Below are 16,900 nucleotides of genomic sequence, written 5' to 3'. Positions count from 1 at the left end.
TCCCTTCAACAACGTGTGGGAAAAGTACCTCTAACTAAGAAAGGTAGAGTTTTGTGCCATCTTACTTCGTACCAGGTCGACACTAAGACCCTCATAGATTCTTTACTTTCTCTATTTTCAAATATTGCTTTGCCTTCTTGTTAGGAGATACCTAATATGTTACCTAAGCAAGATTTTTTTTTAAGTGTCTTCATTTTATTCTGTCAATAGCTCTATGTGGGACACCGCCTCAGCATGGCTTGATGAGCGATGCCATGTCTGTGCCCAGGATCCGAACCAGCGAAACCCTGGGCTGCTGAAGCAGAGTACACGAACTTAACCACTTGGCCCTAGGGCTGGCCCCTGAGCAAGATGTTTTGACCTGTGTTTAAGTGCATTATTTCTTTTCCTTGGCTTTTAAGGAAATAATAGAATTAGGTGACATTTTCATTTATAAATCCTACAGTTGTAACAGATTCTGTCTCTTGGAGACATTTAGCTTTTACTCCACAAAAATGGGGTTCTCCTACCTGATGTGCATAATAAAGCCAATTAATTATGGCATCAGCTTTTTGGAAAAGAAAATAGCTTTATTACTAGATCAATCTGCAAGGAAACGGGGAGATGTATTGTCAGATCTGTAACCCTGATTCAGGATTTGGGGCAAAATTTAAGAGGTTAGGGAGAACAAGCTGGCACGTGGAAACACTAGCAGGACAGTGGGCTTTAAGCACTTACAGTAAGGTTCTAAACATTTGTGATAATGTTCTAAATATTCATGGTAAGGTTTTAAACATTTATGGTAAGGTTGGGAAGGAGTTTTAACACCAGATCTTCCTGGATGGTGGACCTTTCACTTCTGATGAGTCCAACTTTCAAGTTCTGGTCAAGTCCCCGTCCTTTGGTTTCATGGGTTGAAGAACCTGGTTCCATGGTCATTTCAGATCAAGATTTCTTCTTCTGCACACGCTGTGACTATGCGACTGCAAGTTTTCTGAAAAACAATTCTTAATCACTCTGTTGATAAGAGATGGGGTCTGTTCCAACTGGCTCTAGTGGGCTTGTGGTTATATAGCCAACAGTCTCATTAAGTATTTGTACATTTCTTTCTTCTTATATGGTTCTTACATTTTTAGTGTAGCACTCACTCAAAAATACTAGTTATACTTTTCTCCTCTGTATTTACACATATTCTAGTCTCCTCTCTATATGCGCACTTTTGGAAGTCATTTAACTTCCATGGAAAAACATTAATTTCTGTATTTTGTTTGCTTATTTAATTCAAATACTTGAAATTGTAAATAAACATGCTATACTATGTGATAAATTCTGAGTGTCAACATCATGGTTAGAAATCCCATAAAAGTCTGTTTCCTTTCACATCCAATGACAAGGCCCTGTCTCTGTTTCATCTCACAGCCCCAACCTCTGCTCCTAAGGATTTGACAGTCATTACTCGAGAAGGGAAGCCTCGCGCTGTCATTGTGAGCTGGCAGCCTCCCTTGGAAGCCAATGGGAAAATTACTGGTAAGCACCTCAGCTTTATTTCCAGCATTATTCTGCTGGCCTGTGAACTTGTGTGCACTGCTCATGCCTTTTGTATATTAGTTTTCTGTTCCAGCATCACAGTTGACTTCCCGACCCTTTCTGATTGTCTCTTCTTGCCCCCTACTGACTGTGGAATTCTTCTAATGGGCATACAAATATGCACATACACACTTCATTTGAGTTGCTCCTTGAAAGATGTATGTTTCAATTACTATAGACCTTTTGTTGTTCCTTCTGTGGAGCATTAAGACAACATTCTAATGCAATGCCTCTGAGCATAAATGACTATAAAGAAGCCAATTTTTTGGCAGTTGTAAAATAAAAAAGACAACCAATGACCATGTATTTTTGTATGGCACAAACGAAGGTTTGTCTGGGGTTTTTTAGCTTCTCACTTAGCTTTTAGCTTTTTATTTAAATCATAAGATTCAGAAAACATTTAATATTAACTGACAGAAATTGAACTTAATGATATTTCACAGTGACAGATTTTATTTTGCCAAATATTGCTGATAACATCAGTGCCTAATTAAAGCATCCATTAGAAGCCTGTAATGTTAATTTAGTATGAAAAATATAATGGAGTTCTATCAGGGATTTTGCATTTAAATGATCACTTTAGGCTTTTAATAGATGTCTCTATAGCATGTAATTATTATGAAAAATATTGTATAGCTAAAAATGTGCACATTATAGTCTAATTAACTTGAACCATTGGGTTAGGCACATGCAAGAGTCACTCCTTTTTCTTCTTTTTTGCATACAAGAGGTGGCTGGCACTATTATAAATTAACAGACTAATTCAGTCATTCTGTGATACAGAGATAAGCATGAAAATTACAGTTCAGATGACACACATTCTTTATGTGAGTTACTTTCTGAATTTTCCAAAGTGAAAAGATAATGTGGAAATTCCAAATGTGATTCAAATTTAAGTTGAAGACTTGTTTTCTCTAGGAAATTGCTCTTACTGCAATAGCAAACAGAATTTTCATTTGAGCTGACAAATATGGAAAAAGAAGAGGGACATAAATTCTCCCCAAAATCTTATACGCTCAGTTGTCACTGTGCCAGCCTTTTTAAAACTGAGGCTGGCTCATTCTAATTTTCTTTTCCCCCCTCAGTGTTATGATCTATTTTCATGGGTTCTATTTCAATATTTTTGTAGATTTTGATTTGGTTACATGATGTCTATTTTATTATGTTATAACAGTTATTTATAAGCATATGGTAAATCAACAGATAATGAGTTTAAGGAAAAAAGACAGAATAGAAGTTGTCAAAATAAAAACAGGTTCTGATGGAAAAAATATATTTTTTGGTAAAGGATAAAATAATCTATATACTATCCAGTTCTCCGCTCTTATTTACATAAATCTCATCAAATAGTCAATGTAAACAATAGAATGTGTTTTCAACTCTGAAAGGAAGCTTAATTTTGTTTTTCAAGGGAAAAAGTGGAAGCCTGCTCCAAATTAAGAAATGCAAATTAATCTAAGCAATAAAATTCTATGTTCTGAAATCACAGTGTGTGTGTAAGAATCCTTGTCCACATATTTTATTTAGAGTTGTATGTTGAGTAGTTCTCACTACTAAAACTCGATTCTCTCACAATAATATAGTAAAAGTGTAGGATGCAACACTTTTTACCTTTAAGAACCTAGTTTATTTATTAAAGCCAAGTTGTGATTATTCAGTTCAGATATTTTGACTTAATTCAATAGGAAGTAAATAATAAGAATCTGTAGGAGAGGAAGAACTATTCCTTTACCCTCTAAGTTCTTCTGGCTGACCTAAGAATTACATTGACAAGAGACAGAACAACAGGAGAAAGTCAAACAAATTTAATAACGTGTATACATGGGAGAAACCAGGAAAACAGTAACTCGCCAAAATGGCAGAAGCCACTGCTTTAAATATTGTCTTCAGCTAAGGACAAAGGAGGATGTTGGGGGTAGTGTCTTGAGACTTGAAAGGGGAGGAAGGCAATTTACATGGAGATGGAAAAACAAATGTTTGGTAAACAAATGTTGACCATGCCTTGCAAAGACAATGATAGATGGAGAGGACTTTGATTAAAAGGCCCTTGTTAGGTTCCTCCCTGTCTAGCACACCTAATTTATGTTACACTATAGTTATGTTATTAGCTCCTTCTTGGAACAGACCTTCTATCTTAAATCCTTTTGGGCAGTTAGGGGGAAGGTCAAAGTTTCTTTCAGTCTTTTGTCCTTAAAAATAATCAAGCCAAAGAGACACGTTTTGGGGTGGCCAATTCTGATCCCCCACAAATCTTTAAGACAACTTCTTTTCTATACATATTTTGATTCATTCAATCAAAACACTTCCAGAAAATGGGATGATAAAATATTCAAAATACCAGACCAGTAGGCAAAGGGCTCAGATTTGCTGCACTTTATTTCTCATGCAAAGTGCAAAGGAAAATGTGGCAAGGCACCTGTGTGCCTACGTGGAGGGATGTGCTCCCATCCTACCTTTGTATTTCTAGGTTTTGCTAAGTCCTGGCATGTATGCAGGGTGGGTAAGAACCCAAGCTCCTGAGGGTGATGCCTGGGCAAATTATTTAACCTCTTAGAGTCTCACTTCCTCATCTATAAAATAAGGATAGCAATACAACCTCTTTTGTAGAATTGCTATAATAAAGTACTAAGAAAATTCCCTGATGCCCAGTGAGCACTGCAACAAATTATTATTATTGCAATTTGAAATCCATTCTAGGAGCAGCTTTACTAATGTGCTTTGCATGGAACCCAGATCATCAATTTGCAAAGACATATACTTCAAAAAGATTAAACAAAAAAGAGTACAAAGGAGGAGATTCAGACAATTCCAGTGTCTAAATTCTTTGATCATAAACTGGCAGTTTAGGAATTTGGACTGACATTTTCAGAAGAAAATTATTCAGAATGAATTAAGCATTTATTACATGTTTGGCATTCTGCTAAGCACTTTAGTATTTAAGTGGCCACATATTCCTATTATTCCACTTTGAAATGAAGAGACGAGGGCCTTCTGAGGTAAATAACTTTCCCAAAGTCTAATAACCAACAAGCAGCAGAGCTAGGATTTAAAACTCAAGTTCATGCTCTTAACCATTACACTACGTTTTGCTCCAGCTTATTAGTATTCTACTGACCCAAATCAGTAATTCTCAACTGATTTACAATTTAATTTATCTGAGGAGGGATTGAGCATGGTACTTTTTAAAAGTTCCCCAGGTAATTTTAATGTACAGTCAGAAATGTGAAACTTTGATCTACACAAATGCAGCATGCAACAATATTTAAGATCAGGACCCAGCCAGCCCCAGAGGCCTAGTGGCTAAGTTCACCACACTCCACTTTGGGAGCCCGGGTTCGGTTCCAGGCACAGGCCTACACCACTCATCTGTCAGTGGCCATGCTGTGGTGGTGGCAAAAATGGTCAGGACCAACATAGACAAAGGGAGGAATGAGGTATTTAAAGATTGGTTCCTTCTCAATATGATTTAACAGTAAAGGTTATACTCTCTTTTTCTGTGTCATTTGATACTCTAGTCCAATTCTGCTTTCTTGAAATTCTCTTCTCTCTTGACTTTTGTAAAGTCATCTAACCACTTTTATTCCCACTTCCAGACTATAGCATCTCAGTCTTTTTAGCAGACATTTCATCCACCTGTTCCTTAAGTATTGCTTCCCCAAATGCAGATCTTTTTATTCCCTGTTACCTTCTCTGAAAAAGTTTCTATACTATAGCTGGGCTTCAGTGAATGCAAGCTAATGTCTCTGAAATCTCTATCTCCATCCAAGGATTCTAAATACACACATTCCTACCTCATATTGTACATTTCCACTTACCTGTCTTATTGGTACCTCATTCTATTTCCCCAATCCCTGTCTCTCCTCTTCTCCTTCTTTGTTTTTTTTTTCTATCACCTACCATAACTGGCCAAATAACGCTCTGTTATATTCCGTAATAGGTTATAAGACCACCCAGGATTGTGGACCCAGCTGGGCACCACATTGCGATCACGTGTCCAAATCATCTTGCTCTCATCATTTCAAAACCCTCCACAGTTCACCCAGTTGCAAAAGTTGGAAACTTAGTCGTCTTGAGTTTTTCTTATTTATCTTCTTTCCATGTAATCATGAGAGAACATCTAAATGCTTATAGTACAAGGCTGAAAGCTTCATGAGAACAGTTTTCAGATTTTTTTTTTTAAGATTGGCACCTGAGCTAACAATGGTTGCCAATCTTTTTTTTTTTGCTTTTTCTCCCCAAATCCACTCCAGTTGTATATTTTAGTTGTGGGTCCTTCTAGTTGTGGCATGTGTGACACTGCCTCAACATGGCCTGATGAGCAGTGCCATGTCCACGCCCGGGATCCAAACCGGCAAAACCCTGGGCTGCCGAAGCAGAGTGCATGAAATTAACCACTTAGCCATGGGGCCGGCCCCCAGTTTTCAGATTTTGTTCAATGCTTTCTCCCCAGTAACAAGATTCTTGATACTTAGTAGGTAGTTAATATTTATTGAGTAGAATAATCATTGAATTTCTATTAAATATGTTGTTTGATTTGAAACCAAAGCTCCAGTTCTTCCAAATAAGACACTTCCTTAAGCTTTATTAACATTAATAAATAAATAGCTGTAGCATTTATAAGTAATTACTATGTAGAATGTAATAGAAATACTCACATATATGAAAATGCATTATCTCACAGTAACTTGTTTTCAGATGAGAAAATTGAGACAGATGAAGTAAGTTATTCAAGGTTGCAAAGCTAGTAAATGATAGAGCTATGACTTGAGGTCAGGCCTTCCTGAATCCATAGCCTATAATTTTTCACCACAAAGAAAGAGGAAATGGATCCTTCTTTCATTATATATCTAGCTATATACATGATTATCAGAATCAAGTCTTTAAAGATGAACAGCCCACAGTGGGCTTCTTGCTGGGAGGAGTCATGTCGCATATCTTGGTCTTCTTGGTACTTAGCAGTCTACATGATCCATGGAAGGGAATCAATATTGAGTAAGAAGAAGTATGGAAAAAAAGAGTGGTAGAATTGAACACTTTCTGACACTTTGCCTCTGGAATTACAACTACCTATTTGCATAAGCAGGGTCAAAATGACAGATGTATGGTATTACAGTTTATATGTATTTAGACAAATGTGATTCCATTGTGGGAGTGCCCAGGCGAGTTGACTATCCCAGGTCTTGCAGCTTGTGATAGAATATAATACTTCATTGTTTGGCTAGTAGTGGTGGGTAAGAGACAAAAATGAAGTAGAAAAAAAGAAAGAGTAAAAGATGGAGAATGACGGAGACTTGGACACAGAGAAGTGAATATATTGGTACAGAAAGATAGTGAGAAACCAGTGAATTTGTTCCAAGCTTTGTGGTTATATGGAAATCTATAATGGAAGATTTCAATAATGGAGTTACTATCCTCCAAACACACCAAACTCATACATCCAAATGAAGTTGTCCACTTTCTCTAAGGCCAATTTTTAGAGTTTTGAATGATATAGTCTGTTTTTCTTCTCCATCTCAGCTCTCAAATGTACAGAAAACCACAGGCTTCCTCATAAATATCAGGAAAGTGCTCAAATACAATTTGGAATTATCAGCACCTGATGCTTGAAACTTCGACCTTATTTACTTGATGCCAGAACAGTCATTTTCAAATGCTTGACTGAATACTTTTTATATACGAAAAAGCACAGTGAAGGCAAATATTATATTCTCATTTGTTAAATGAAGAAAATCAGGAATATGTGTAGCTGACCTGGGATGCGAACACAATTCTCCAAACTTTCAGGTTCATCATGGACTTGCAACAACCCATGAAAACTTTGACAATCTCATTAAATGTCATGAGTGTAAAACTGATGTGGTTACAGGCTGGGGTATGTCATTCAATAAGTGAGTTTCAATACCTATTATGCGAAGACTATTTTATTAGTTTTTTTGAAGAATAAAAATTAATATAAGATAAGGCTCCTGAACTAAAGGAATGTTTTTATTCTTTTAAGAGATAAGATATGCACATCATAAAAGCTAAAAAAAATATTACCAGTACGAGAGTCTTCTATTTAATCAATGTGGTTCTTTGGGGACCAAGATGGAGAGCACTCTGGCTGAAAGAATATTAGGAAATTTTATTGATGTTGATCATGGGGGCTGAGTTATAAATGAATAAACATCCATGAGTCAAAACAACTCCCTTATACAATGATATTTCACAATCCTTTTTGGACTGTATGCCTCCAATTTTAATATTAGCCAGAGGGAAAAGTCAAACAATCTTTCCAAGTTTTGTGAGATTCTTTATCTTGATAAGCTTTTTATCTTCTCCTGAGTTCTCCGCATCTTAAGACATTGATATCTGCAGCATCACCTTCTCAACAAATGCCAAAAAATACACAGATTCCACATATCAGCTAAAGCAGCGATTCCTGACCTTACCTGAACACAGAAATCATCTGGGGTGTAGATCACTAGGGTTACCATTAATCTATTGTATTAGCTATTGCTGTGTAACAATATTATCACAAATCTATCAGCTTGAAACAGCACACATTTGTTCTTTCACTGTTTCTGTTGGTCAGGAATCCAAGCACAGCTTAGCTGGGTACTCTGCTTCAGGGTCTCTTATAAGGTGACAGTCAAGGTGTTAGCTTAAGTTGATGTCTCATGTGAGGCTTGACTGGGGAAATATTTGCTTCCAAGCTTATGTGGTTGTTGGCAGGATTCAGTTCCTTACTGGCTGTTGATCAGAGCCTACCCTCAGTTCCTTGCCACGTGGTCCTCTCCATCTGACAGTTTGTTTTACCAATGCCAACAAAGGAGAAAGTCTATAGAGTTGGCTAGCAAGAAAAAAGTTATAATCTTGTTTAACATAATTATGGAAGTGATAGTCCATCACATTTGCTGCATTCTGTTGGGAAAAAGCAAGACTTAGGTCCTGTGTACACTCAGACAAAAAGGTTTACACAAAGGTGTGACTACCAGGAGGTAGGGATAATTGGGGCCAGCAAAGACTCTGTTTGCCACACTTATTGAATCAAAATGCCCTTTCTTGGAGTCTCTGTTTTGTAATTTGTACTCAGCCCCCAGGTTGTTCTTATGATTAGGCAGATCTGGGGAAAACACCAAACTTGGGAAAAGGTGAGAACCAAAGCAAAATAGATGCAAGTTTTCAGCATTGATCTGAATTTAAGGGAAATAGACTTCTGAATTTGGAGTTTGCAACTTTGCTTAATCCCACAGAATCTCAAGGAAGAAATTTCAGTTCATTGTCTAGAATGCATCCCCCAAACCCAGGCCTAATTCTGTAAATCACTATGGGATTAAGTGACAAACGATACAGAATCATATAAATGCTCTTACACTTTATTGATGTGTATTACAAAGTTTACAGAAAGGAGGCTTGCTATGGAAGAAGGTTTCATATGTTAGATGTAGCTTAAACTAGACCCTGATGGATGGGTAGGATTTGGCTAGAGAAAGTGAGGAAAGGAGGCATGGTGTGAGGAATAAGCAGGAGGTAGGAATAAGCATAGTATGGAGACCAGTCTTCCTGGAGTAAGGGTTTGTGCTGAGATGTAGGTAGTGTGCATAGTTATTTGGGGAGGGAAGTGAATCTGAGTCAGAGAATCCTGTGACATAATCATTGACAGATGTATGTGTAAAGTTCCCCAGTCCAGATGGGGCAAACGAGACTCAAAAGAAAGGAATAAGTGAATCAAAGAAATACACTTGTTTTTAAAATGTAATTTACAAAGAATGTATTCAGTGCATAAGAATAGACCTAGGGACTTTTGTGGCCTATCTGGTGCAGATATCACTGCAGACTTTTGATAGAAGTGGAGCCTGGCACCATATTCACGTAGCAAAGACACCTGTGATGAGCTCTTTTGCAGTTTCATCAGATAGTGTAATATAAAATTATGAATTAATGCTTTTAAATAAAAGCTAGCTTCCATATTGACTTAGTGTTCAAATGCGAATATTATACAGGGCTACCTGGATTTGTTTGGGTGCATATTAGACTATTGCCGCTGAGTACACAACCAGAATTCAAGCATCATATTTCCTTATGCAGAGGGTAAATGATACTATCAAGTGATAGATTATTAATATTTGAGATAACTAAATAATCTATGATTATCCAGAAATACTTTTTCTTTCTTTTTGCCTAGGTGGGATGCACTAGGCAAATCCTGCACTAACGGAAACAGTGTTGGATTTTTAGTATGGCAGTAGAGGATATTATTCTAGCCCTCTCTAGCCCTTTCACCACCTAGCTTGGGTCATCCTCAGCTTCATAATCTGTGAAGGAAAGCAACAGTGCCCCTGCCGACCTCACAGAGTCATTACAATAATCAAATATCATTTATTTTTATAACACTTTATGTGTAACATTTTAAATTTGTCAATGTATTCTTGTTATTTAAGCACAAACCAAAATAAACATTTATTTTCATTATTGGACTACAGTGAAAATTATACAGACCTGTTATCTATGTTTCACATTTTTCATCATGCTTCTATATTAGAACAAACCAGTAATCAGGATTTATAAGCAGCAGAAACCTCACATTTTTTAATATGGCAGATATTTTTATTTCTAATGACTTATTCCATTTTCAGGTTCTGTGTATTGAAGCAATTATTTGTCTAATTCTTGCAATATGAAAACAATCATTGCTTGCCTAACTGAATACTGTAGTTTATAGATTGTGGACATGTAAGTAATCATTGCAAATTATATTTCGGAAACATGAATGTTTGGATGCAGAAGTATAGCATGCAGTCAGTACACTAAACAAAGTTGCATTCATCTATTTACACAGCTTACATCTTGTTTTATACCTTGGACAAGAACATACCAATTGATGACTGGATTATGGAAACAATCAGTGGTGATCGGCTTACTCATCAAATCATGGATCTCAACCTTGACACTATGTATTACTTTCGAATTCAAGCACGAAATGCCAAAGGAGTGGGGCCCCTATCTGATCCCATCCTCTTCAGGACTCTTAAAGGTTTGAATCATTTCCTATTATTGACTTTCTTTTCCTGTTGGGTTATTATAAAATAGTTTGAGAGTCTGTGTTAAAAATTGCCCTACGTCATCTCTGTTGGAAACATGACTACAGTGGACATTCAAAATAAATTAAAATGTAAATTAAAACCACAATGAGATATCACCTCATGCCTGTTAGAATGGTTATCATCAAAAAGACAAGTGATAACAAACGCTGGCATGGATGTAGAGAAAAGGGAACCCTTCTGCACTGTTGGTGGGATTGTAAGTTGGTGCAGCCATTATGGAAAACAGTGTGGAGGTTCCTCAAAAAATTAAAAATAAAACTACGATATGACCCAGCAGTTCCACTTATAGGGATACATCCAAAAGAAATGAAAACACTAACTCAATAAGAGATCTGTGCTCCCTTGTTGATAGAAGCATTTTTTTACAATAGCCAAGACATGGAAACAACCTAAGTGTCCATCAATGGATGAATGGGTAAAGAAGTTGTGTTATATATATACAATGGAATATTATTCAGCCATAAAAATCAAAGACATCCTACCATTTTTGACAATTTGGATGGATCTTGAAGGCATTATGCTAAATGAAATCAATCAGACAGAGAAAGACAAATACTGTATGATCTCTCTTATATGTAAAACCAAACCAAAAACAAAAAGCACCAAACTCACAGAAAAAGAGATCAGACTTGTGTTTGCCAGAGCTGGGGTGTTGACAGAGGGGGAATTGGAGGAAGGTGGTCAAAAGGTACAAACTTCCATGTGTAAGATAAATAATTACTAGGGATGTAATGTACAACCTGATGACTATAGTTAACACTGCTATATGGTATGTAGGAAAGATGTTAAGAGAGTAGATCCTAAGAGTTCTTATCACAGGTAGAATTTTTTTCTTTTCTTTTTGTTGTATCTATATGAGATGATGAATGTTATCTAAACCTATTGTGGTAGTCATTTCACAATATATGTCAATCGAACTATCATACTGTACACCTTACGCTTATACAGTAAGGTATGTTAATTATTTCTCAATACACTGGAAAAAATTATTTCATTAATTAAAATGTACCTTTTTATGCTGAAAGCCAGCATGTCAAAGAAAGATCCATTGTGTTATCACATTTTCTGCCATCAGCACAAGTCATATATATTTAACTTGACTTTTTCATCATAATCCTTTTGGAATTTTGTATTGATTTCATGTATATTGGTTCTATTCAAAATATAATGAAATCCTTTAACCATTTTATGTAAGGGAATAAAAATTAAAAAGCATTGAATTATGTGAATGACATAATATTGCCAACTTTAAATATTTTCTTTCCAGAACTATTGTTCTTATATATTAAAGGAAATTTTGATATGACAGGACAGAAAATCTCGAACAAAATGAATGTTTATTTTAAGGACCCAGAGTAGCAGCAATGAAAAAAAATCTTGCACTATGATTACTAGATGAAAACTCAACATGCTTGCAAGAATAAAAATCGCTACTCAATTTAAGGATCGTTATATGTTCATACAGAAAAATGCTAAGCCCCAAGAATAGTGACTACATAAAAATAATCTTCACATAAGCCCTTTCTATTTTAGAACACAGTATTATTTTTCTGGAGGACAAATGGTTTCAAGAGCTTCTGTTATTTAACAGTTGAGAATAATTTGAATGTTCCATAGCTGATATTTAAAGTTGTATATTTGAGGCATGATGTGTATTGTTCTAAAGGACACTTGGCTCTTAAATCTGAGCCTATGCCTATATATCTGGCTGAAAACTTAGTAATACATGATGGCAAACAACTGGAAAATTAGAAGCAAGTACCTGATTGACATTTTCACCCAGAAGCGTCTCAGAATGACTATATAGTCTATTTTTCAATTCTCTTAGGAAAAGTACCCTAATAAATAGTGAACTTTTGAATTCTGATTGAGTGAACTATTCGAAAGCTGGATTTGGTAACAGCTAATCTGAAAGTTTGCCAAGAACACACAAATGAGCATTCAGCCTAAGCAGGCTTGACAGTTCTTAACGACACAGTGGAAGCTAAGAGGGAGGCACAAGGAAAGGTGCTAATCTTCATCTACCCAGGTTTTCAGATTTCATGTTGAAATCAGTCTCACTCCAAATGAGCAATCGAAAGGAAACTGGTTATTCATTTTGTGGGAACATGAAATGTAACCAGATAATGTTTCACAATACTTCATCTTTATCTATAGACAAGAGCCAAATTAATTTCATGCTCACAATTCGTGCCAACTAGAGATCTCAGGCAGAGTTTAAGATGACTTAAGGCATCCAAATGTATTAAGCAGCAGAGTGATGAGTTATCATAGGATTTACAGGCCACACTGGTAATCAGCCTGCATATTATTTAATGAACTCCATTACTCATTTGGTACTGTTTACCCCAAGTGCCCTAAACTCATCTATGAAATAATGTTCTGAACTAAGAACAAATTCAGGAATTTGTTATATGTCATAATAGTCCACAAGAGTTATTTCTAATATCCTCATTTGAGTGTTTAACATTGTCTACTCTAAGTATGTCATGCTAGATTAACAGTCTATTAGATTTTTTAAACAAATCTTGCTCATGTGGTAAACTAAGTTTCAGATGTCTGGAGCACATTTAAAATTATTCAGAAACATTGATATTGCCCATCTTTATCAATAATTAATATTGTACATGCATGCATCTTACATGTTACTTACAATGACAAATGTTCTAAGGTAAATAAATTACTCATCATAAGAGATTTGAAGCCACAATGAACCAAATTTACCCTAAAAGACATAAAATTACGCTATTGGTCTCTGATTTAAGATTTTCAGTTTCCAAAGCTACTTGAAAACATAAGGCCTCTGTTCTTCAGATGTAACTTTGTTTGACAGAGAGAAAGGCTGACATGTTGTCCTGAAGCTGAGGAAACTCTCAGCAGTCTACTGGGTAATAGGCAAGTGTTTCATTGCAAATCATGCCCCAGGCAGGTGTCCTCCAGCTTTATCCTTTCACATTCAGTCTTTGCAAAGATAGAAGCATTTTCTACTGGAGACTAGAGTTTTGTCTTTTTGGTTTTAGCCACCAGACAGAGAGATACAGGAAACTCAATCAGTAGCACCGGTTAATTAAAAGAATATTTATAATTAAAAGGGGATTAAATTACTGTACCCTTATGTACATCCATATATGTGGCGTATGTGATTCTTTCTTTGGAATGTTAATTAAAAGAGTGCTGAACGTGATTTTCTGACCAGATAAGATTCTGCAAATACCTACCTCCCTTCCCCAAATCCTCTGTGTTATGGTACCTACACACTGAGGAACCCTTGGAAGATATATAAAAGACATGCTAATCTCTGCTTATCACGTAGGTTGTTCCCTCCAGTAAAGTAAGCTTCTCCATGTTGGCCTATCACATAAGGCAGGAAGGATGCTCCCGATGGAGTGAACCAAAGAAAATTTCTGTAGAAGGATGAAGTTATCTCCTATACACTGAGAAGCAGAATCTTAAGCAGTAAAAGAGCTGTAGAGTATGGTGTATTCTCTGGGAATCCTTAATGGTCATTCTGAAATGTGCATCTCTCCCATCCAAGGATATAGAACTGAAAGCTCTGTACCAGAATACAAAAAAGTTTTAGTCTTCAAATTATTTTGTGGCAAAATACATGATTTTTCTGACAAATGACAGGAGCAATTATCAAGTCAAGGCACAAATTACAATACTTTTAAGCCATTTTTTGTCTTTAATGAAAAATAATTGTTAGAGTATATTTGGTCCCTGTTGGGAAATACACTTTATTGGGTAACCTTTCTTGAGCCCTTCAAAATTTCTTAAGTTGTAGCCAGTCCAGATTTACTAACAGTAAAATAAATCCAGAAAAGAACAAGGGTGAGATTGTCCACTATAAGATACATTTATTTGTCACTTGCTTGAAAAGTTTCTTAGGGGGCAGATAATGCATGTATATAATTAAAGACAAAGGGAGAGATGAAGAATGGAAAGGAGATGAGATTGGTTTTCTTCTCTTTTTTTTGATATCATTTCAAACAGTTTTCCATAAATGTAAGATACCGATTGAGATAGTTTCTCAAGTGTGTCCTGTTCTAGCTTCCAAACTTTTAACCCTTCCTGGATTGTGTGGTCACATATGATCCTGACATATTCTTCCTTATTCTTACTGGAGACCTGGTAGTGTCCTTCCTAAAAAGCTACATTAGAATCCTATCTTTGTCTATAAACTACAGAGAATGCAGTTGCCTATTAAAAGCACCTTTCATCAACAACCCCCTAATATTATAATAAAATGTATTTTGAGACGTCATTATTCTTCAATGGGAAATGAGAGAGAAAATCAAGATAAAAATTAAATTGCAATGATTAGATTAGAAAAGATTGGATTAGATGGCCTGGTGAATTGAAAAATATTTGTTAAATCTTGAGGAGATACAAAGACATTTATAAAATTTATTTAAAGATTATAAAAATCTTAATATAATAAGCACTCTTGTGTACACCATTTTCCAAAAAGTGATTCAAAATTAAAAGTCTACTACTTATTAAGATGTCTTTCTTAGTATATCCTTTCCACAGAATATGTCTACATATTATTTTAAAATGAAGAAATTGTAAATTATTTCTGGTTTAGAAATTTGTCCTTCTATGTTGTGACATTGATGCATCTTGTTCATCTGAAGGAGGCTTTGTTAACTACATCATTGTTTAAGTATTTCAAATCTATGCAGTCTTTTGGACAATGATTCATGTGCCTTCATTGAGAAAAGGAAGGACCACCACCTGTAAGGCAACTGCTTTAAGTTATTTTTCAAACAGTGTTGATGGATGTGCTAATGAGACTACTTCGCATAATGAGAGAAGTGACTAGGTTATAGGTTGCTTTCCATGGGAATGCTATTACATTTTTCTCTGTGTGAGCCTAACTGAGACATAAACAAGAAGAAACTAGCAAGTGTAGTAGCCTACACGTCAAATTTGACTACACTTGAGTTAAATATGCCCAAAGGTCTCAAAGCTCAAAGAAATTCAAATATATGTGAAATAATTCTAATTGATGAAGACTTACAAAGATCGACACTGGTCAAAATGTCATATCACAATTTCTAGAAAAGCAGAGGTACTAGAGATTTACCTCCTCTCTAGTTATATGTGGTTAAGAGAAAAGAAGCCTCCCCCAAATTAGAGATGCTTTAACATTTAAATATTATTTTCAAGAACACTATTCATCACTCATCTGAAATCATGAACAGCTCAAGACTTTTCTTCACAATGTCTAAAAATTTATGAAACCATTTATACTAAACCATATTTATGATATTTTATTATTTTACCCTATCCATGTGAGAATTGGTTAAGTTTTTTTGTTGAAAAGAAATGAATACAAGAACATAGCTTCCTTAACTTATTTAAAATATATGGGTGATAATTACTTGGTAATCACATGCATTTTTTACTGTTAATTGTGTTTTTAATTAGACTTGCATGATGATCATTCTGAGTTTATGTTTAGAGGAATGTGACAAATAGCATTTTTTAGAACACATTTGTACAGCAAAACCATTATTTTCCACTTTTTTCCTCTATTTAATAGAAATAATCATGTTAACCCTGATTGCTTATCAATTTTGTTTCAATAGGGCATTGGCCTTGATATGAGAACTTGCTAACAAAACTGCTGATTTGAAATGTCTGCTTTCTTGATGGGAACTGTGAAAGTCTAATAATGTTGTTTCTTTTTTCCCCACAGTGGAACACCCTGACAAAATGGCTAATGACCAAGGTATGGTGGCTCAATCTGTCATTTTTTCCCTCCTTGAGTCAATCCTCTTAGAAATGTCAGTCATTATTTTGTATTCCTCCTTTCACCTGGGCCATACACCTGATGAAGCAGACACTGGCATGATAATTAATCTTATTAATGAAGTTCTGCTTGGCTGAGGCTGTGGCTCTGATAGGGAAGATGTAAATTTTCTTGAGAGGAAATTGTTTTGTCTCTATTCTGAAGGACCAATTAAAATGTCAAGCTTCTTTGTATGAAATAAATTTTTAGTCTCTGTCTGCACTTCTGAATAATTCACATTAAGTATAATTAAGCTCAGCATAATTTTCAAGCTGCTCTTGCAACCTTTCATGAGCTATGGATTAAAGTTCTGTAGCTCTAGAGAGAAAAACCATAAATTATGTGTGCTTTCTCTCTACAATGAGCTTCTTTTAATAAATAAAAACAAAGTTAGGTCAACTTTTTTAAGGCATTACTATTATTAATTTTGAAGTCAGAAAGTTTTATTCCA

At 35.5% G+C, this 16,900-nt stretch overlaps 1 protein-coding gene across 1 annotated transcript in view; it reads left to right on the top strand.

Moving 5' to 3' along the window:
- Positions 1 to 16,900, top strand: part of DCC (DCC netrin 1 receptor) — a 707,243-nt gene that overhangs the window by 601,539 nt on the left and 88,804 nt on the right. Inside the window, exons 19-21 of the mRNA XM_046672042.1 lie at positions 1,399 to 1,506; positions 10,388 to 10,582; positions 16,357 to 16,389. Of these exons, the coding sequence (XP_046527998.1) occupies positions 1,399 to 1,506; positions 10,388 to 10,582; positions 16,357 to 16,389 (336 nt within the window). The remainder of the gene's footprint in view (positions 1 to 1,398; positions 1,507 to 10,387; positions 10,583 to 16,356; positions 16,390 to 16,900) is intronic.

Source organism: Equus quagga, chromosome 9 (assembly GCF_021613505.1).
Source record: "Equus quagga isolate Etosha38 chromosome 9, UCLA_HA_Equagga_1.0, whole genome shotgun sequence".
NCBI classification, from domain to species: domain Eukaryota; kingdom Metazoa; phylum Chordata; class Mammalia; order Perissodactyla; family Equidae; genus Equus; species Equus quagga.
Note: the sequence above shows the minus strand (reverse complement) of the source record. Positions and strands in the feature narration are given on the sequence as shown.